This window comes from Drosophila tropicalis, unplaced genomic scaffold (assembly GCF_018151085.1).
Source record: "Drosophila tropicalis isolate 14030-0801.00 unplaced genomic scaffold, ASM1815108v1 contig_593, whole genome shotgun sequence".
NCBI classification, from domain to species: domain Eukaryota; kingdom Metazoa; phylum Arthropoda; class Insecta; order Diptera; family Drosophilidae; genus Drosophila; species Drosophila tropicalis.
Genome location: NW_027173070.1, coordinates 7,488,629 through 7,511,884, shown reverse-complemented (window position 1 = coordinate 7,511,884; position 23,256 = coordinate 7,488,629). Strand labels below are relative to the sequence as shown.

The following is a 23,256-nucleotide window of genomic DNA, read 5'->3' as shown; positions in this document are numbered from 1 at the left end:
GTTGGCCAAATCCACTGTTTGTGCATTGGAATTTCTAATATGTTCTGTGGTTAAAAGGATCAACTTCGAGTTAAGAATTCATCATTCTCCAGATCCCATTAAATTATCGCAAGAAATAGATGTTCAACATTTATGTTTATAGTTTTTTTTTCGTATTTATTTTTGTATTGAAAAGTCGCTCACATAATTTTCGAATTAACTCATCAGGTTTTCTTCTTGTTGATGCTGTTGTTGTTGTTGTGGTTGTTGTTTTCACATAATTTCATTTCACAATTGAATGCAGGATGCAGCTTAAGTAATTTACATAATATAGTAGATAGTACAAATATTTTTTTTTATATCAAAAAGTACATAAGTTTATAGTAAGTATGATTCTGTGGTCATCACATGCGGAGATGCAGAGGCAGGCAATAAAAACAAGAAAGAAGAAGGGGGGTTTTTTTCCTTTTGGGGCTTGGGTGGAGAGATGGGGGGAGAAGGAAGAGGAATAAATTTACATTTATATAAAATATATGCTTTAACTTTGGTATTAAACTAGAGTTATGCTTAATTATTAATTAATTTACTTAGAGCCTAGACACACTACATTTTTTTCTTTTTTTGGAGGTTGGAGAGGGAGAGAGGGTTACGGAAAGGGTCCTCTTTCATTCTCTTATTGGTGTTGGTCGAGCTAAAATTGAATCTTGGCTCTAGTTTACTTTAGCGTTATCGCCAAGTGGGCTGGGAGTAGGGGCGGAGGGGGGAGCCTTATAAACAAATAGTTTTGCCATTTTGCCGTTTTACACCAACCACCCAGCTCAGTGGTTGTGGGTTGGGTGGTGGTGGTTTGTGGAGTTTGAGGACATTCAATGGCCATTGACTACGGCTGGCTGTGTGACAGGAGTTGTGATTATATCGCCGGCATTCGATTTGCTGCGTGTGACCAACATGGGGGTCTTGGGCCTTGGTGTCTCTGTTAGCTTAATCTTAACACGTCCCGTCTCAGGCGAGTACACGGGTGAATAGCGTCCCGATTTGGGTGACGATGGCAGTGGATATGTGGCATTGCCGTCGGTTTCCACATCATTGTTATTGGGTTCATCTCCTGCTTGATGCTGAGCATATTTGGAGGCTCTCGGGGATTGTGGTGTGGGATAACGTGGCGTAATCGGGTAATATTCATGGACAGCCGGAGCACTTGGCTCATTGATAGTGGGCACATCTTTGCCATTGGCCGGCGAGCCGTTGCCATTCAGCAGGGGTTGCTGTTGACTCGCAGCATCCTTGACTTCATTGTTGTCGTAGGGTTTCTTGGTGCCGTTGCCATTGATTATCTGCGCCTCATCCAGTTTGGTCTTCTCTCCAATCAGGGGAGAACGCTCCTGGCCATTCTTTTGCAAAGGTTTGCCCAATTGCTTTTTGTCCATGTCCAGCAATTCGGTCTGACGTTGAGCCTCTGCATCACGGGCTGCCGCATTGCTGTTGTATTTGCATCGCTTGATGGCCACAAAGAGAATGAGACCCACCACAATCAGGGCAATGACACTGAGCAGATAATAGATTGCATTGCTGTCATCATGTTTGCCCATCTTAGCAGCCAAAATATCCTCAGATTCCTTGCTGTCATCATCCAGAGGGCCATCGGTAACCACACTTGTGTCCAAATTAGTTTGAACCACTGGAACAATGATATCTTCGTTGACCGGCTTGGCCTGATCCTGATTCTCGTCAACACCCTTATAGATGCCAATGGTTTTCTCATTGAAAACACTTGGCGATGGCGCCTCCATAGGTGTCTGATCGTATTTTTCGTCGTCGTCGGATTTTTTGTCAGTTGCAGGATCAAAATCATCACCCTCAGCAAAGGGAGAAATGGGGAGTGGTGGTATAAGCAAAATACCACTTCCGGAGCCCGAGCCATCAGCATCATCGTCTTCATCCTCGACAGATGAAGGTTCATCGTGAGCAATGTGCTCCACATTGCTAGCTGGTGCCTGGGTTGTTGGCACTTCTGGTGGTGGTTGCGGCACCTCCTGGGCAACCATTTCCATATTCGTCTCACTCAAGTCACCAGAGCCCTCAACATCTGGCTCACTGGCAGGCGATCTGGCCACCTTTTTGGCAGACTTTGTTACCTTGCTCTTGTCAATGGGCAGGAAATCTTTGCCCAGTTCCTCCTCTTCCTCGTGCTCCGTGGAAACGGCCAAAGGCTGATCGCCCATCATCAGTTCATTGTCGCTCTCCTCATACCAGTTCTCCTGATGCTGATGCTCGGCCAGGCAAATATCCTCCCGTTTCAATTGCAACCAAGACTTGCCTCTAGCCTCCAAGGGATAAGTGCAAACTACAGGATGTTCCATGAAGACATTTTGCTCTTGAAGCCAATTGCGGACACCCAATGTCTTGCAGGAACAATTGATGGCATTGTGACTGAGTTCCAATTGCTTCAGATGCCTCAGATGGGTCAACTCTTCGGGTAAATATGTGATGTCATTATGTTGCAAGTTCAGCACTTGCAATAGGGGGAGGCAATCGCGACAATGCGGTCGAGGTTAAACGATTATGCTTCAGGTTAAGCTTCTTGATGCGTTTACTCAAATGGCCCGTCTCATGGAGTTCATTGTGCGACAAATCCACTGAAGTGATGTCTGGCAATACGTCCAATATGTGACCCACTCGGATCAGACGCGTATAGGACAAGTCAATGGAATGTATGGGTATATCAGATCCCACTATTTGCTCATACTTTTTCAATCCCTTTGTGCTGGAGCATTTCAAATGCAGCAAAGGTTTGTGTGTATGCTGGGCCAGGGAGCAAGTACAATCCTCGGGGCAGTCAACGTTGGCAGCTTCTTGTGATGGTGTAGGAGTGGCTACCGCTAGATGAACTAGCAGCAGAGCCACCAATGCCACGGACAATTGCATCTTAGACGACGGTTTTGCTGTTTATGTACTCTCTCTCTCTCTCTCTCTCACTCACTCTTTCTTTTGGCAGTGAGTCGTCGCCGTTCCTTTCCTTCCTTCCGTGCGTACTTTGTCCCGTGAGCGTCTTATCTGCAAGAAGAAGAAAAAAGTGTAATAAAATTAATGGGAGAGACTTCATTTTTATGGCTTTCAAAAGCAAACCTAGCGACAACACCCTAAAATGTTAACTGAATCGAAAGCTCTTTCTCCTTCTATACTATCGGAGATTTCCTTATCTTTTTCTTCGAAAACTCAAAATCTTCGTCATTGATTGCGTCACTTTTAAAAAATATTGTGATATCGATTTGTCGGATTTGCTTATCGATCAGCTTGTTAATTTACAGATATTGACATTATCTGGACAAAGGCTAATTAATACTTCTTTCATACGCCTCAATTTGTTGTTTAGTTTTGTCCTGATAAGACATTGCGCACTGTGACATCAGCACTGGGCACCTGACACACCTGAAACACCAGTCAATTGAGTGTGACGACTCTAGAAAGTTTTAGATGTGGAAAGATCTGGCAATTTCCCCTAAACAACAACAACAACAACAGTCAGTTTTCTTGATTTGAATTTCCATTTCTTATGAATAATTCAAGTGCGACTCATTTACAGATTGATCTAACAGAGAGCTCTAGCCAGACACAATAATCAGACATGGCAACCATTTGATAGCACTTTACCAGGTTGCATTTGGTTGCATTGTCTGTGCACTAATGATACTGTCTGATGATGATTAGGATTAGAATCTAGACATCTAGACTCGTATATCTTGATTATGTCTACATACATACTAAATATAGTTTCGGGTTTATTTCTACTGCGATCAAAGCCGCACAACTCTCATCATTCAGAAGGCAAAAAGCAGAAGGCGGCTTATCAGTTGGATTGAGCGCCAGTTGCACTTAAATTGCATCCACGAGGCAGCCGTCAATCACTTTGCGTTTTTACTCAAGTAATAAATTGGCACAAACAACACACACAAACAACACACATTGAGACACACACACACACACACACAATCATCATTTGGCTAGGGCAGATTCACAGATCACAACTTTAACCCCTTTATATATTGTCATAAAAATTGCCTCATTTATTTTACAAGACTTAAGAATATTGAAAAAATATTAAAAACAATTTGAAATTTTTGTTTGTCAGTCTAGAAACATAATAAATAAAATTAAATAAAAACATTTGTCATTTCTTTTCAAGTTTTCATTATTTCACCTGATCCTGCATATAATCTATAGTGGGTTGGAATTGGAATTTTGTAATGAATCATTTGAAAAATGATCAAAAGTAATCAAAACATAATAAAATAATTGTAAGCAAACAACAAATTCTATAGCTTTGGTCGGTCGAAGTTTGAATACCCTTTTCCAGGGCATTACCTTTATAAAAATATGTTCATTATCCATCCTCCAGGAAGGATTTCTCTTATCTCTAAAACTTTTACAAAATGTTAATAACAAATACCAAAAGTCTCTTATCTAAATCTAAATATCGAAAGAGTAACCTGTTGATATTATTACTATAAAAATGTAATTCAAGTTGTTAAAAACATTCTTTAATGGATTGCAAATACTTAAACTTTGCATAATCTCTCATTTTAATTCATTTTCATTTTTAGTGACTTTTAATTATATAAGTTTTAAGATTTGTTAGGCAGATAGATACATAATACTTTGATTACTAATTAGCAGTAACAATAAATTTAAATAAAAACATTATTTAGAATCTATTAAATCGAAGCATCATCAACACACAAATCTATTATATAATTTGACCCATTTTTTTCTTATCATGACTCTATGTAAAATAAACAAATACTCAATATTTAGTATATGGTAAATGCACTCACTAAGTATGTCATCTCTCATTTACATATACATATGTAGAAAATCATTTTCTCTTAGATAATTATTTCAGAATTATATCAATTCTATAAGTAACAAATTGTTTGGAAAAATATTTTGTTTGCATTTTTTGCTTCCCGTTTTAAGGTTGCTTTTCCAGTTCATTTGAGCATAAATAGAACAGTTTAACAATTTTTTTTCTATCTTTCAGAGGGGTTGTTAATACATATAAATTCGGTTACGTACATACATTATATCTATATATATATAAATAAGCTCAGCGCCGTGCCAGACCAATTTGAGTAACTAAAAAATCTGTATGCAAGGGCACGATCCAGCTGCTGTTGCCTCCGCCATTGGTGGGCAAATAATTGGAAATGAAATTGAGGCGCATTCTGCAAACTCAGGCAGACAGTGGCAATGGGTAAGGGCTGTTCAGGGCTGTCAGGCAGAAAATGCCAACTGGAAATGAGGCGTCACACATACATATGCAAAAGCGAAAAGAAACCCAAACTGAAACTGAAAACGACAAAGCAAAGTTGCAACTTCGTCAAGGGTCTTCAAGGTCAGTGGCATTTTGTGTTAACTGCAATTTGTGACATGTGAAAAGTGGTTATGGCTTTTCTACAGCCTACAAATTGTGTCATTTATGTTGCCATTTTGGTTAAACAACAGCAACAACAACAACAACAACAGCAACTTGGCAAATGTCTTCTTCAAATGGGCTGGTCTATTGACAAATTGCAGCAACTTCAACTTGCACTTTCTCCGACTCGAAGCAAAAACTGAAATGTCTGGACACATTTATCAAAATCTGTCAATTGTTCGAATTTTTAATTTCCACACTCGTTTTTTACAAGGCGCTCATAAACATGGTTGTGGGGCTGAGGGATGGGGAGAAATTACATTTAAATTGGCTAACCAAATCAAGAGATCTTTATTTTAGCTAGTCTTGTTATCATAATTTGATCGTGATTTCACTTCATTTGCTGCACAGGCACGTGCACTTTGATGTTACGACAAGCAACAGGAAGCCCAAATTAGCTCCTCTTCTCCACCATCAAAACGGAAGGGGAGGTGGTCATGAGAAGTGGACAAGACAAATGCCGCAAAAAAACTGAGAGAAATTGAAACCGAAAACCACAAAACACTTAGAACAAACCGTTTGTGCAAATTGGAAGAAATCAGTGCCAGACATATTAAAAAACAAAAAAAAAAAAAAAAAAAAACACACAAGAAACTCACAGAAAGAAGATGAAATTCAAATTTTAAACGATGACAAATGTCCAACCTTGACTTAGAGCTCCAACCGGCAATAAGTGAACCCGAACATTCTCTTCAGTTTCAGTTCCAGCTTCTGTTTTTTGCTCGACAGACAACAGTAACTCGTTATTATCATTTTGAATTGAATGCGAACCAACAAAAAAATCACAGAACATTTGTCTCATACATTTTTATTGCTCCGAACTTTGTATATCCTTTCGAAAAACACTTTTTGATCAATCGATCTCTTCAAAGCGACATGTTTGAGTGCATCGATAAGTTTCAACGAGATCGATAAGTTTGATGTCATCGATCTGTCTGTTGATATATCAAATGGATTAGTCCCATAAGACTGATAGCTGCTACAATTAGTTAGTTAGTTCGTTTCACTAGTATATCACAATAACTCGATCGATTTTAAAAAAACAAAGTATATTTTTGGCAAATTTCTTACAACTAACCGATAAATGATTGGTTGATTGAAGATTAATAATAGAATGGTCTTTAATACTTTAATATTAGATCTCCTAATTGTTGATAAGATCTTATTAGTTCATCTAAGATTTTTAGTACTTTCAAAGAGTTCTAGTACTTTTTTGAGATCCCTAAAACCGATTATCATATTATCTTTAGATATTCTACTATTCATGTAAGAAATAAAGCTCTAAAAATAAGAGATCTTAAATTTTTATCCCTGATAAATTCGAGCAATTTAGTTTTACTTTATTTTACTAGAATATTAATAGTATTGTAACTAATCGGATTGAATTTCTAAACACAGTAAAAGTAGACTTTATTTTATATATATTTTTACCTGATCTGCTCATATCAAAGTGAATATACCCCTTTAGTGCAAAGGGTATGCAATGAGAAAGAAAAAGAATTGCCTCGATACATATATATTTAGAATTGTGCAAATCTTTTCTTCTCTTTTTTATTTTTTGTATTTATACATTTAAATTGGGTTAGAGAGTGCCAGCGGGTCGGGCTAGGGATAACCCGAGGGATGGGGGCAGGGGTGCGGAGAAAGCGGTACAACAGGGAATTGTGCATATAATAAAATTATTTGGTTGGTTTGCGCTTTTGTGTTGAATTTTATAAATAGAATGGTTTTTCCTTTTCTCTTTTTTTTTTTTGCCTCATTTATGCGATTTGATAGACTAAAAAGCAAATTGAATATAATGCAAATTTTTCGGGATGATCCAAATAGGTAAGTATATAAATTAGATAAACATATACAAACGGGAAGAAATACATAATATCTATGCACTTGAAGGAGATTTAGATTCTTCTTGATTATAATTTTTGTGGGTTAAGGAAATTTGAAAATACATATAACTTGTTGAAAGGGTATATAATGAATTCTATCACAAACTTCTTGGGTTCAATAACTTTGACATTGAATAATATTTGAGTTTTTGGGATTTCCTTTTCTAAAAACACGATAAGAAAAGAACGCAAAGTTATGAAACCCACCGGAAGTTAGGTATTGAGTAAATGGTATAAATGTATTTTAAATTGTTCAATAAAATATCGAATATATGGCACTCTAAAAATCGGACTTTATGTTCATAGCATTAACATGGGTCTGTAAAGACTATTCCGACACTTTCGTTGTAATCGTAAATTGCAGGCAATAAATAAAATTTTAATGAATGACGAAATTGGTAAATTGCACTATATTGGCTTCCAAAAACTTTTATTTGGCCATTGGTTATGGTCATTTCTGGAAATAATGGATATCCCCCCCAAAAAAAGGTAATTATAATCGACATTAAACACCGACTTGGACCAAAGTAAACCCCGATTTCTCTACCTTCTCTTCTCTCTCTCTCCCTCTTTCACTCTATTATGTATTAAAACTGTAAATCTTTGGTTTATTGAACTCGAATACTTAAAGAATTTCAACAGTTTTAAGCTTTTCTTTTGGCTTTTCATACCCAGATATGAATGTGTGTGTATTTCTCTTTCTCTTTTACTTTTTGCACGCAAAAACGAAGAAAAACAAAAAATGAAACAAAACTGATGACGCCAGGCAATTAAAACATCAGGTGATTTCGGTGTTTTACCTGCGAAAAGAGAGCCAAAAGGCAATGGCAGAGAGTGAATGCTAATGCGTTGACCGCAAAAGCAAAAGCAAAAGCCAAACTCTGAAGATGACGTCTATAAATGAATGAATATAAAGATAGATACATGACTCAAGATATAATCCCCAACTCCACATCCATCTCCCTCTCTCTCTCTCCCTCTCTCTCTCTGAGCGATGCCCCATTCAATATTCATTCAAGGCAAACTTATTGTCTTCTCGAGTGTTTAGTGTGTCGTCATTTTAAAGCAGCTGGGGCCAGGTAATTAGCATATTCTAATTTTTTGATATGTCCGATCAGAGAAACAGTCAGTCAGTCAGTCAGTCAGTCAGTGAGTCGGTCGGCTGTCTAATGACCCGATTCGCGTGCTGGCAACCTTAATTCAATAAATTGCCACTTAAGCGAGAAAGAAAAGCTAACTAGCCAAACGCAATGAGCCTAATTTTCAATATACTTAATATTTTCTCGTTTATATAAATTTTTTGCCAACTTTGTGGATTTTCAACTAGAAAATAAGTGAATAGCCCAGCAAAAATGTAAATTAAATATTAATGCAAACGATGCAACGAATTAAAAATATATCTTTTGTGTTTTTAATGAATTGTCTTTTAAAAAATTACAAATTACTTCTTGCCAAATGTTCATAGACCTCTTAAATATGAGAGATTTGTTGTGAAAATGGAAAACTCTTGAAGAACGTTGTGTTTGGTTATGTTAAATGTTGTTTTTGTTGTGTCTCAGTTAGACATAGATGACGTCATAAGTATAAGTTGTACTTATATCTACACTTTTAGTGTATAAAGTCTTAGTTCATAGAGCCAGATCTTAGTTTGTCATACGAAAATTACAATAGATCCAAGAAATTTACAATTTTAACCAAAATCTTAGTGCTTAGCTTTACAAGCATGCTGTCTCTCTCACTCACATAGCCCTCAAAGGCAAATTCATATGTTTAATTTTCCATAAGCTTCAATTTGTGGCAATATCTTAAAAACTATAAGAGAAAATTGAATCAAAGAGATAGGCGGACTCTGTTTAAGTTTTTGTGTACCCTCTGTAAGGGTATTTCATTTAAAAAAGTTTAGTCTTTTTTGTTCATTAACAAAATTTGATAAATGCCAGCAACACATTGAAATTGTAAGTCAATGTACCAACAATTGAAACAACTAAACTAAAATCTACAACATTTTTATAAATAAATTACAGGGTTGTTTATGTGTGTGTGTGTGTGTGTGTATATTTTGTCTGATTAAAACGCGTCAAGCCCAAGCGATTGGATTATCAGAACCAAACCAAAACTGAAATGAAACGCACATTTTACACTTGAACTTGACCTACGATGAGACGGGGAATGAAAACACACACACACACACACACAAAGATGGGGCCTATCAGGAGGGGTGATGGTTAAGGTGGGGGTGGGGTATTGGGTGGCAAGGGGAAACTGAATGTATCTGGGCATTCAGCCAGCAAGTATCCGCCGACAGAATGTTTCACCACAAACACACAAAACATTTCGAATGCCGATACTTTTTTTTTTATTATTAAATTTACAATTGCAAATGGTGTGGCTATTTTTATAACAAAAAAAAAAAAAAAAATACTCTCTATATAACAGACAAACAAAAAAAAAAACTAAAAAAAAGAGAAAGGTGTTTCAGATTTATCGGTATATTTTTTTTTGTATTATTTGTTTGTCTATTAATTTATTCTTTAGAGATTTGCATGGAAACTGGTTAGGAAACCGCCAGATGACACCCACACACACAGACACACACACACACACGAAAAGCGCTTTGGGCCACAAAATTTTGTTTGTCTGATTTTTGGCTTAGTGACAGAAATTGTGTGAGAGAAAATAAAACCAAAGTCATTCAGATGAGAGAGTGATCTCTGTGGCTTGCACTTTTCTCACTTTTTTGCTGACTTTTGTCAATGAAAGTTGACAAGTCGCCGAGGAGGAAATGAGTAGAAGGAAAACCCATTTTGTGTTGTTTTCCTTTTAGATTTCGCAACAACTTTTGATCTTTCTGCTCGATCACTGTGATTCTGTTGAGTTGGGGCAAAGTCTTGATAAATTGCATTTTAATTGATCAGCTGGGAATAGATCGGCTTTAGTTTTCTAGACCTTTCATTGAGTAAATTAATAAGTAGTTTTTAATTAGAAACGGGTTAATTTAGTCTGACTTCTAAATTGAACTTGTGTGATGTCGGTTGAACGTTGTTGTTTAATCAATGCTTTATAATTGTTGTTGTTGCGAACACGTAACCATAATTAGCGAAATGTCATTCGTCAGCCTTAAGATACATATGTATCTCTTAGATACTTTAGATATGTATATGTATCTATATAAGATACACACTCTAATAGTTAAGCCAAATAAGTCAAACAGACCAAATGGCGTTAATTAAAGAAGATAACGAACGAATTTTGGTCAGAATGATGATGCAATTCTCTTCCCCAAAAAAGAGTCTCTACATCTCTCTCTCTCTCTCTCTTAACTCTCCAGCTGTTTATTAGCACTTCACTTGCTTCCGTTTAAAGTTTCAAACTAAATCGAGGTGAATGCAAATTGCAATGTATGTATACATAAAGGCAAAAACTTCAATGAGAAATCAATTAAAATCCATTCGACATTCATTTAATCTTCTCTAGATGGAATTTCCAATTTTAGTCTGCACCTGGCCAGCACTCTAGAGGGCAGAACTGGAGAATTGGCTTAGATGCCATGTAGTTTAGTGTTGTTTGTGTGTGTGTTTGGGGCCCCAAAACCCATGATCAATACAATGCATGGAGAAGCCATTGCACAGAAGTCGAAGGCCAGACATGGGCCTGGGACACTCCTACTGGGACAAATTAGCCTGCGGTTAAGTTTTGGTAGCAGTCCCCTCGATGCCAAGTGGAATGGAGTAGAGTGGAGTGGACTCGAGTTGGACTCCTTGAGGTTGAAAAAAGATTGCATGATGATCACATGGTCTGGCCCCGTTTTGTGTGATTTTTGTTTTTCATGCCGCATGCAGTTGACACGTTAAGAAGCACACACACACACACAAACACACACACACACAGACACATGAGACTCAGAGAGGGAGATGAAAACGATGGCCATTTAAGTGGCCGATACTCTTTGCTACCACTAACCATTTGACAGTTATGACCACTTGTTGCCTTTGCTTTGGTTTTTATTTTTAGAGGCCAAGCCGGCAGCCGGCCGGCCGGCATCGTTTTCGTTTTCGGCACCCACAAGAGAGTCTCGGCCAAGTTGTTGTTCATGTTGGCTTTCTGAACTGGTTTTCTTCTTTGCTCGTTTTCAATGTCGCTGCTTCATTTTATTTTGTATGACTTTTGGTAATGCCAATTTACAGTTCAATTTATAGCTCTTTATATATGTATATACATATGTCTTTTGGCCTGACTGATTACCTTCTAAAAGTCAGCCAGAAAGAAGATAAACGAAATATACAATATTTGAACATCTTTTGGGGTAAAATCCACTTGCAAGTGGTTTTCGCATTTGATTTGATTTTAATTGTAGATAATTAATGTCTTAATTGCACCACTGTCTAAACGAACTTGGCTTTAGTCGTCTGGCAGCTGACAGTTGTATTTTTTTTCAATTTTCCCCTTCATAGACAAAGTGTGAAAGTTAACCAAATTAGAGAGGCGCAACTAATTGGTTAAATGAAAGGATATATATACACATTTAAATGCGATTCCATATCTAAATCGGTTATCTTTAATGCCCTGAGATAATTTTTTGCCAAACTTCCCATATAAATCGTTGAGCACCTCGTTTTAACTGTCATCGTTGACCATTTGGAATGAGTTTTCAACCTGTTGTTGGTTTTTGATTTCCAATGCATTGAACGTGCCAATAAATATTGTCACGTCCCACACACACACACACACTCAGAGATTAGTCATAGTGCACAATAAACAAAATGACAAAAATAAAAAACTGAAATCCATTTCCAGACGAGGTCAACAACATCATTCGATCTCATGTCCAAAGTTATCTCAATTAAATGGTTACCATATGCAAATAACCCCATCCATTGATGGACTCTAATCAAATGTTCAACATGTGCCAAAAAATTAACACCGAAAGAAATGTGTTGCAAAGAGAAGCAATTCGAAGCAATTTGAAGCAATTTCTTGTTTATAAATTTCCAAAAACTATTTCTCGTACTTTTAAGAGGCTGTGAGGTAAACAACCGAATTGGGAAATATAAAGAACCTGCGTCATCATGCCCTTGCCGAGTGTTAAACAAAATAGACATACCTACAAGAAAAAAAGTTTTCAGGTGTTTGCAAATCCCCAGCATAAAGCATTCCCCCCATAAAGTTCAAAAAGTATACAGATATAGATGATTTTCTTTCTTTATCCATACTTTATTTTCTATTTTTATGGATGAGCTCTAAAGGTCAATGGTAATAATCAAACTTGAGATATTTTAAGATTCAAAATTGTCTTCTCAGATTCTATTTCAAAGCTTTATGACCCTGAAATGATTTACTGTTTCAGGGATATAATGATATGGGATATACATATGTATGATGGGAAGATACAGAAACAAGTGAAATTTAGCTGCTTAGTACCTGTTGTAAGTACCAATTAAACCTTTATTCCTTTAAAGTGGATAAGTTTTGAGTATTTGTCTTTAATGGAGAAACAATTTTACTCATTTGTTATAACTAAATTCTCATCTCAGACGTTTAGAAGCATTGATTATTTTATTATACATACATCATATTCAGAACGACTTTAATGATAAGTCTGACCACAATAAGTTATTTCCTGGAGTATTTAGTGTCATGATCAGACATTTTTTATATCAAATGAATGAACAACCTGATAGTTTTTAATTTCCCTTATTTGTCATCATAGATATTGAAACTAAATTAATTATATCACTCATACGCTTAGTGTGACACGAACAGTCTACAATTTTAATTGCAATGATTTGTACTATAAATTCCTAAGTCAACGGTTTTCATAGGTAACAAATATGAGAACTATGTATGAAACATGATACATTTTACAATGTAAGGCCAAAATTCATTTCATATAAACAAAGTTGAAAGAAAACAACTGTAGAATGAGATCCTGCTCAGAAAGACGATGATTACTTGAGTAAAACTTTAAACTTTGCACAATGCCTTTGGCTGTACTTATGATCAATCCGCTCCTGAATAACACAGAATATCTATTCCATCCATCCACCATAAACCCACCTGGTTATCAGTGGAGAGGCGCTTCAGAATTGGGCGCCTTACAATTTGAGCCATTTTGATTCAATAGATCCTGCTAAAAGACAACATAGAGTAGCTCCATTAGGTTTTGATTTAGAATTTTCTCCAGTGCCAAAATGTATGAGTTGGTTTTGTTGTTCTTTAGTTATATATATGACTTTTCCATACACAATGTAACTATAAGCTTTCACACTTATCTTATCACGGCTTATCTAATCGCTTTCGGCAGTTTGCTAATTATAGATATGCCCTAGACTTCACACAAAACGAAGAGCGAGTCATGTGTATGCACTTTGTAGAGGATTCTCAATGTTGACACAAGACCACCCCAAAAACAAAAACAAAAAGAAAGACAAAAAGAGAAAAACCAAATTTGAATGAATTTTTTCTATGTGAAAAATGTAATTTTCTCGATTGTGCAATGCTTTCTGTTTTGATTGGGCCTCGATAAGTGGCTTGTTTTTTCCTTATCGAAATATGTTTGTTGCTCATCCCCCGTCTGAACATGGAATCCATATTATCTAATGGGGACAAGGTTGACACATCAACCAAAAATGGAACCATGAAGTGCACCAAATAGTTTGAATGTTTTTTTGGTGACTGCAATCGACAGACAGCATTAACATTAACATTAACATTGATGACGAGTCTTGAAAGCAACAAAAAATACTCAAATTCAAAACGAGACGTAATAGAACACTTCAAACCCAAAAGAAGAAGAGGAGGAATACCAACTGAGCAAGAGAGAATCGAAAACTGAAACGCCAGACTAAAGGCGCTCGTTTTCAGAGAGTATATAACCAAATCGGTAATGAATATTTGTTTTTAGATATTTTACTAAGCATATGGACTTGGTTGATTTCCGCATATTATATATTTTTATATCCTTAAGATAAGATACAACATATTTTTTCGCCATAAATAAAGATAAGTTGTTCTTACGTTTTTCGCACAAATACTCTTTTAGTCGATAAGAAAAGTGTCAACCCAAAGGAAAGGCTTCGCCTTTTGCTTGGTAACGAAAAATTTGAACAAAAATTAAAATAATAAAACGTGACGACTTTCAGTTACTTGTTAGCAAGTCAATAAAATGCTATAATTAAGTGAAACGAAAACCAAAGGCAATTAAAAGCGAATAAAGATACTTCAGCCAAGACAGATACATATTTGTATCTATTAGATACTTTTGTATATATAAATTCTTCTGCGATTGTTACTTACATTTGTTATACTTTAATATACCCTTCCACTGAATGATTTTCGATGGGTATCACAAAAAAAAAAAAAGCGATAAGCAAGTCCGCCAAGTTATGGGCTATAAACAAGAGTTTCAGTTTTTTTTTTTTATTTTAGTTTCAGGTTATTTTTTCTGTATTTTTTTTCAACTTTTGCACTCGCACAAGTCTGTGAATTATGTACGGAAAATTAGCACCTTTGGGCAGAAAGATGAGTTGAGTTGCCTTTTGAGATTGAAATTGAGTTGGAGTTGCTTTACTAAGAAAATAACACACAAAAAACTTACGCAATAACTCCACCCACAGAGAAACAAAACAAAAAAAAAAAAATCACCAAAACATATATGTATATATCTGATCTAGCTATCTGTCATCGTACGATGACGTTGCATGTCTATGAAATGCTTTTTTTCAAGTATATTTCGTCGACGAAAATGATTCACAAAATGATTTTTGGGGAAAGATGAGTAATGATTTGTGCAGGTGAGAAAAATCAATCAGAAAAAGTGAAATTTTAGAAAGAATATCACCTCCAATCAGTCAATCTATTAGCCACAATTGTGTGGTCTCTATTATATTACAAAATCTATGATAAATACAAATCTATATGTTCATAATGTGTGTTCGATTTACGTAAACGATTTCAAACTGCACGAAATGAACACAAAAAAAAAAAAAGCTCGCCTATTTCTCCTCTACCTAGAGTAAAAGGTTAGAGAGTTAGGGATTGACTCATGTCAGAGGCAAGAGGAGGGGAAGGGTTAGGGTTGCGCGATTTCACATGAATGCGTGTTGTTGTAGAAAGATCGCTCTTTATATTTTTTTTTGTATTAAGTAATATTAAGTGCCAAGCAGCCAACAAGCAAAAGGGGTTAAAATTGTAACCGTTTTCTCGTCTGAGTCTTTTTTTTATGATCGGTAGTTTATTCATTTCTCTGGCAATTATATAAAATGGTTGGAAGAGACTCTTGGGAAATAAGGTCAAGTTTGCCACCAAATAAAAATATAAAAAAAAAACCGCAAAAAAACATTAAATTACAATTAAAACTTGTTTCACTTAACAAAGCAAACCAAAAAAACCCCAAGAAAAAAAGCGAGAGAAAAAACCCAAAACTCCGCAACTCGGTAAAGCCCAATTGTCGAGTCATCCTTAGAAAACATATACATAGGGGTCTCTTTCTCTCTCTATATATAGATTCTTGCTATTTGCCCTTATCAGAGATTTTTGCAAAGGAGAAAACTTGATCTGATAACTTTGGCCTTGAGCCATTTGGCAATGATCTTAGCCGAAAGTTTTGTTTTACTCACAAAATACACAGAATAATTTTCATTTGTCAAGTTGTTTGGATTTATTTTTATTTTTTGTATTTTCCTTTTGTTTTTGCACTGTTTGTATTTGGTTTTTGTAGAAATTTTTGTTTTTTTGATCTTAAGAACTTGTTCACTTTTTTTTTTTCTTGTGGTATTCTTTTTGTTCTTTGGGCACACACTGAAAGTCCTTCAACACGCGATCTTTTTATTCATCTTATATCTTATGGTCTGACACTCGAAAGATCTGCTCTGTCGATCTGCCCGCAGGCAAATAAAAGATGCCAAAATGAAAATTCCCCCAAAAGGCCAAAGAACAAAAAGAGACGCAGAGACAGAGAGACATAGAGAGAGAGAGCAAAATCAGAGAAGACCTTAGACAAAATGTCAACGTTTTCTAGAGAGTGTGAGAACACCCAAACACCCCACAAAAATTAACAATTTGACTTTGATTTAAACGATATAATAATTCTTTTTGTTGTTGTTTTAAGATGTGCACTGTCACTTGAGCAACAAACAAACGTAAATAATTTTCATATGTTTCTCATTTTAATTTTTTAAAAATATATTCTTATTTTTTTTTTTTTAATTACCTATAAAAAAGACACAGAGGATCACCGAATCGCTGTCGTTAGGGTACTAAGGCGGTGGCGGTTTTTGGGGTGGGGATAACTGTGAGAGTGTGCGTGTGTGTGTGTGTGTGTACGTACAACAACAACAATTCTCGAACCGGCAATAACGCGCATCCGCCACACACTCTAAAGGCAGGCAAGAGAGATACACGACCGTTCGCTGGAAGAGCTTAAAACTGAATAAACTGAAACTTCAATCACTGTGCGGAGAGTGAGCACAGCAAAAGCTATAGAGAGAGAGAGAGAGACCCAAAGAGAGAAAGAAACGAACGATTGGCGAACATGGCAGAGTGAAAGATACTTGAGTGAGCGAAAGATACTTTTTGCTGAGCGAAAAATGAAACCTCTCTATGGCAGGCAAACTATGCTCGAACACGTGGAAGGTGACTCGCCATTATGACATAGACACATAATAAGCTTCTCTTGACCAACTATTCTTCCAAAACTGATAGAGAGAGAGAGAGAGAGAGAGAGAGCGGGAGATAAAGTGGTAGAGTAAAGCTTTCGCACATGGCTTATCACTGTTGCTGAGAGCCAACTGAGGTGAACTTTTTATGCCTTATCATTTTGATAAGTAATACTTGGCCAAAACTCTTTACAACAAAAAAGAGCCAACAACTTGGTAGACAAAAAATCTTCGACTCAGCTTAATTGTTAAAGGAGAGTATCACATTCCATACAACGTTTGCAAATTTTCATTTCCTGTGGCCATAATCACAAGACACGAAAACTTTTGTATCAGTCACTCAGTCACAAATACATACACACAAACATACATATATGTACTAACACAGACATCGTTTAGTATGGTTACTATTTGATAAGAATCAATGTCAAATGTATGTACATATTTCCTTCGAAAAACATTTTGTAGAATTTCAATTCTACATAGGTTGAATGATCGTTTCTATAGAATGAGTGTGAGTTTCATAATAGAGTGAAGTGCCAATTCTTGAATCTCCCTCTCCAACTCCCTCTCTCTGTTTCTCTGTTTCTCACTCCCTTCCACTCTCTTGTGGTAGCGAACCTTACGAGTGGCAAAACTTGTGTTAACAACAATATCAAATATTTGAGTCGGAATTTATCTTATCGCTTGTATTTGTTCTCGCCCTGTACATGGGGTGATATCACCAAACGCAAACCCTTTTCCAAAATTATCAATATTAAACGGAATCGAAATTTCTATAGCCCTTTTTACTTATACTTAACTGATATTTCTACCCATTACCCTTGTCTAGTTGAGCTGTTTATGCTAATTATCAATTTGGGTCATAAGAATTCGAAAAACAATGCAATTCACAACATTAGTTCCAGAAACCAATTCGTATCTAGTAGATTATCTTAACCGATCTTTCATATTAAAACAATCAATTGAAAAGCCAGTGAGAGCTTAAACAAACTGGAATTAATCTATACAAATCAGACATCGAACAATTTAAAGTACTTTTTGAAATCGAATAAGTAATTCATGGGACACCATTAGAGATCTATGATCAGACCAAGGCTATAAACCTCTTATATTCTTAGCTTGATGCTCAACTTGTCAACAAACACATTGACCCGCTTTTTGGCAAGAGTATCATTAGAACTTCTTTCCATTCATAGTCAAATATTTAGTTTTTGGTAAGCATTCCGTGGCGATTGTTGAATTATCTCACCAACAAAATATTTTCAGTTTTTTTTGTTCTTGTCTTAAAATGATTAAAAAAAATTAAATGCTTCCCCGCCAGAAGAGGTGGAGAAGCTGTGTGCCATGTATTTGCTTGGACAAATAGAAGAAAAAAAGTGAGCTACGACCTCGTTAGTACCGTAGATGATATTGTGAATATTGACCAGATACATTGAAACTGAAGCCCCACGCAAATCTGGAAGATGTGTGAAATAGTTTCACACTGCTCTCTTTTAGTTAATTGTTTATCTGAAAAAACTCTCACCTGCCCTAGACGGGCCATTCTGGATATTATTATATACGTCAATTGTATTTCGTATCGGAAATGTCCAACGGCCGATAAAATAACCAAAAATGTCTGAATGAAAATTTTAATTGCAAATTGCTTCAACCTTCAAAATCGTTTCACTGACGTCAGACCAGGTAAATGATATGATTGGCAAAAGGAAACAAAAAAACAAAAACCAAATTTATTTACTTCTTTTGATCAACTTTTTCTGTTAGTTATATTTTTCTGTCAATTTTCCATTGAACTTGATTTGATTATGTTTGTGGCTTTTTGTCGCTTCGGTTTTGCATCGATTAGATAGTCATGTTATATTTATTAATCCTATTAACAATATATTTATTCTATTCTGTTCTCAATTCTCAGAGTCAAATATTTACTTCAACTTTCTGCTGAATAGAGCTAAGGAATACTGTCGCCAAATATGGGGAATACTATACAGTCTTATGCAATTCAATCAAATTGTTTATTTTTCGCTCCGGGAGGTGAAATCTACTCCACGTTCTCTCCTACAATTCAAGGTTAAGGCATTCACTTAGAAATGGTCTGTTTAAACACTTGAAATCGTACATATTTACCTATATTGTATTTCATATTAATTTTCCTCTCTATACACTCTGTTTATGTACATATATATATATGTATATTCTCTTTAACAAATGGCATGACTTCATGTCGGGTTCTTTCACTTTTAATTTTCACGCCTCGAAAAAAAAAAAAAAAATAAGAACAACCTACACAAAATGTTGACTTAATTTATTGAAGCACATGACTAAGTCTCTTTGGCCCGGGTATCTAAGGGAGTACCGAGCATTTAGTAGATACTTTTTTTTCACTGACAGTTTTTGACAACAAGATTAAAGCTAATTTCTGGTCAATATTGATATAGTTGCCGTACAATGAAAATATAAAAAACATGTATTTAATGGCAAGAGAAATAAACTACACTGGAAAAATAGGTCTGAATTCTCCCTTTGTAGAGAGTGTTCTTGAATTTGTCACCTGGCATTAGTTTCCTCCTGTGAATTTGAGGCAAACACATGGATCGGAAAACCAGTATCATATGTTCCTTAAAGAAACGATCGGTTATGGGGTATATAATAAAGAAACTCTTTGTCAACAAAATGCATTTCTTCCAAATATGTGAGAACTAATCAGAAATCTGATTCCATATTTTCTCATTTACTCCTCCTTACTGTATGTTGGGTAAACCAAACATAAGTACTATCTATACGATCTGAACGTTATAGGAAAATAGTCTGTTATCCTGTATTAAACAAGTATTTGCTTCGTCTTCTAGAAATATTAAAGCAAATGGAGTTTTGCCATAAAACTCCAATTGAAGAAATTCATTGAGCGTTAGTTTGAAGTTAGGGTATCTAAGCTTCGGTTTTTCCAAGCTTCATTGTTACATTGTTATCTAATTTGTAGATTCACATTTTAGAACAAATCTGAAGAGCATCGAAAACATTTCAATGTTTGTTTTTGCATCAGGTTAAACGTATTGCTCATCCGCAGTGGTGTACAGTGAAGCGATCTTTAGATCTGAATGCATTGCGGTTTGCCTTTGAATTAATTATATGGACCACAAGTCTCCTAAATAAAAATAATATAATTTCCAGTCTAAGCCATTCCATTGCATAGATGATTCTGAATTCGCCTTGGATTAATTAAACAAAAAGCCCATTTAAGTCTAGAAATAACGGGAGAGACAGAGTTAGTTAGTTGTGTAGTTGTTTTTTGTTTTTATTTAATAAACTTGGAAAAAGCGAAATCATTTTCCATTTTCCTCATTCGCCAGTTTGACCCACATTAGAAAAATTTTTATTGACTCTACCCTGGGTTTCATTTTCATTGACTGACTCTGACTGACTGACTTACTGACTGACTTTCTGCCTATTGTAACGGAGTGACTGGCTTCACTCCAAACTGCAAGGTATGCCCACGGGGTTAGGGCTGCACTGAACCGGAAACTCACAATTAACCATCAGTTTCATAATCAAATTGCATTTTGGAGTCGTCGTCCGTAGCGCAAAACCATTCCACATCCATTCCATTCCAACTGGGGGTGCCACACGCGTAGCAGCAGTCCCCAAGTAGAAGTAGGTATTAGTTTTTTTTTGGAATCCGAATCGAAAATAAAAATTTGACTCGTTTTATGGTTAGACATGCATGTTCCGCCTCATTGGCGCTGGACATTTAAGCTTTAGGTGTAATTTTCAGTTACCTTCTTTAGGCCAAAGCCAGAAGTTTTTAATTGTTTATACGTGTTGCTGTGTGTGTGTGTTTGTTTGCCTTTGTTGCAGTTGTTGTTGTTCTACGGATATCAGAGTGAAAAATACAAGCATATTCACATTGCTTCTTTTGGTTACAAACTGAAATGAAATTATGATCTCTCAGGCAACGTGATCCCCATACTCGATTAGAGGCTTGGCATTTTACTGTTACTGTGAAAATTTTGTTGTTTTTTTTTTTTTGTTGTTTTTCAAAGTCTCCTCGGTACATGAAAATATGATATCAGGTAAATGTTTTCGAATGGTTTAAATTAGTTGAAAAATAAAATTGATAACTGTAGTTTCACTTTTTTTGGGGTCTCTTGTTGGCGGCAATCCCATTCTTAGAATGGAATGGGAACGGGATTGGATGGCCATACTGGTGGGTTCTCAAAATACGTGACCCAATCTAGGGGGAGTGACAAAGGCATGAGTAACAGCTGTAACTAAAATATTTTTGGACATTTCTCCTCATCATTTCAACTGAGAAAATTGTATGATTTATTTGGCTAAGCGATCACAATTATTCAAGTGTTCATGTACAAATGAGATATGCAGGTGGTCGCAGGTAATCAACATGCAACAAGCCTCGTTAGGCATTCATGGAGTTGGTAATCAGGCCACCGCCACCATCGGCGAGTTCTCACTGACTGGACAGGTTTTGCGCCAACACTAGAGACTTGGTCTTGGCTCAGTTGGTTTCCCAAATGAGCTTGGCTTTACCGTTGGCCCACTCAGCAATTTACCTGGGTCAAGGTCAGTCTCTTACTGTGAGGTGAGGTGAGATGAGGTACCACCCAATCAGCTGGCCGTTGCTGCTGCTGCTGTTGCTGACGACTGCTCCGAGTCTATGCCATATGCACGTCGGCTATAAAGGACAATTACCAGTTGATGATCAATGCAAAACCATCTCGATTCGATCTCAATCTCTTGCCATTCGAGGCACGCACACATCAACTGACAATTCAACGCCATTCCAACCCCGTCCCAGGTCCAAGTCAAGATTCGAGATGGAGTTGGAGTCGGTCTCTGTCTCGTTTTGGTGCTGCTGGCATTGCAAACTGCGTTCCTCTTTGCTGTATGTTTCGTATCTGTTTTGATATTATTCATGCATGAACGAAAAAAAAAACAAAACAAAACAAAAACAACAACAAAAAAATCTGTAAATACAAAGCTGAGATTTTTCACAAGAAAATATTCATGGGGCGAAGGCGAAAAAGGCGAAAATACAGTGCGCAGGCGCATGTTTTGTCAACTGGCTGGGATTGCGACGGCGACTGGCCAACTGACGTTTGCGTGACAGCATCAGCAGCCTCATACCCCGGCGCCCCTCTCACAGACCCAACTAACCACAGTGGCAGCGGTTTTGACCAGGTTACCAATTTTGGCCACATGACTTTCATTTATTGTCTTTCGTTTTTGGCCAGACCCTAGTCCTCAAAATGCATTGAGTAGCTGCAAAGAAACGAAACGATAAATAACTCATCTCAACAAACGAGTCGAAAATTTGGTATCATAAAGAAATGGTCAAAATAAACTAAACTAAAATGGTGACCAAAGTTGGTTTAATTAAGGGAATAAATGTCTCAATATTATGCTGAATCAATTTATTCTCTAATTGTATTTAAAAAGTCTAAGACTATAAGTCAAGATCTTATATGTGTAAACTCATAAGTTAGTCATTCTCTGGCGTACATAATTATGTCTCAGAATATAAAGCGTCAAAAATTATCTTAGAAATCCCATAAAACAAAAAATGTATGTCCATCCTTTTAGAGAATTGAATTGAGCTTAAAGTGTTTTTTATCCATTAAAATATCACTCTGCCATTTAAAGAATATTACCACAATCTTTTGGTCAGAAATATAATTAAATATTTGGAAATCAAATAAATCATAAATTTTAATTTTTATCTACCAGCAGTGTTGACTAGTGCCCCAAAATCTTATTTATAAAAATGTCTTAAATTAACTAACAAGAATTTAAAAATAAAAATTAAGAAATCGCTTAATATTTTGAAGTAAAATAGAAGTAAAGCTTTTAGATAAAGCTTTTGTCGATAATATCCGTCAATTTTCTCATTTAAGTTATACTAATTTGGGAACTTAATAGATTTTTAAAACAAAAACAAATTCTATAAAATATTTGACCTTTTGAGAATATTGCTGATTGCACTCATCAAAAGAAATAAGCAATTGAATCGTTCATGGATTATGGATTTAGGAAAACTGCTTTACACAAAAGCCCCTTTTTCTACACTGCTTATCGTTGCTGCACACAAACTGCTTACACAATCTTGAAGGTCCAATATCAACAAATAAGGACCATCTCAATGCTCAGATTGAGCTGGAGTTAACAGTACAAGGTGAGCACAACAGCACACACTGCGCACACTTAACAGAACTTACAGGGCGCCAGGTTTAAATTTAGTTGCAAATTCAAT

At 36.1% G+C, this 23,256-nt stretch overlaps 1 protein-coding gene across 1 annotated transcript; it reads right to left on the bottom strand.

Annotated features, from left to right (window-relative positions):
• Positions 1-129: 129 nt before the first annotated feature.
• Positions 130-14,755, bottom strand: wdp (windpipe). The gene is given in 3 exon segments (XM_068288391.1): positions 130-2,498; positions 2,500-3,033; positions 14,632-14,755. Coding segments are annotated over 2 exon segments (2,058 nt in total). The 5' UTR covers positions 2,905-3,033; positions 14,632-14,755; the 3' UTR covers positions 130-845.
• Between the last annotated feature and the right edge of the window lie 8,501 nt (positions 14,756-23,256).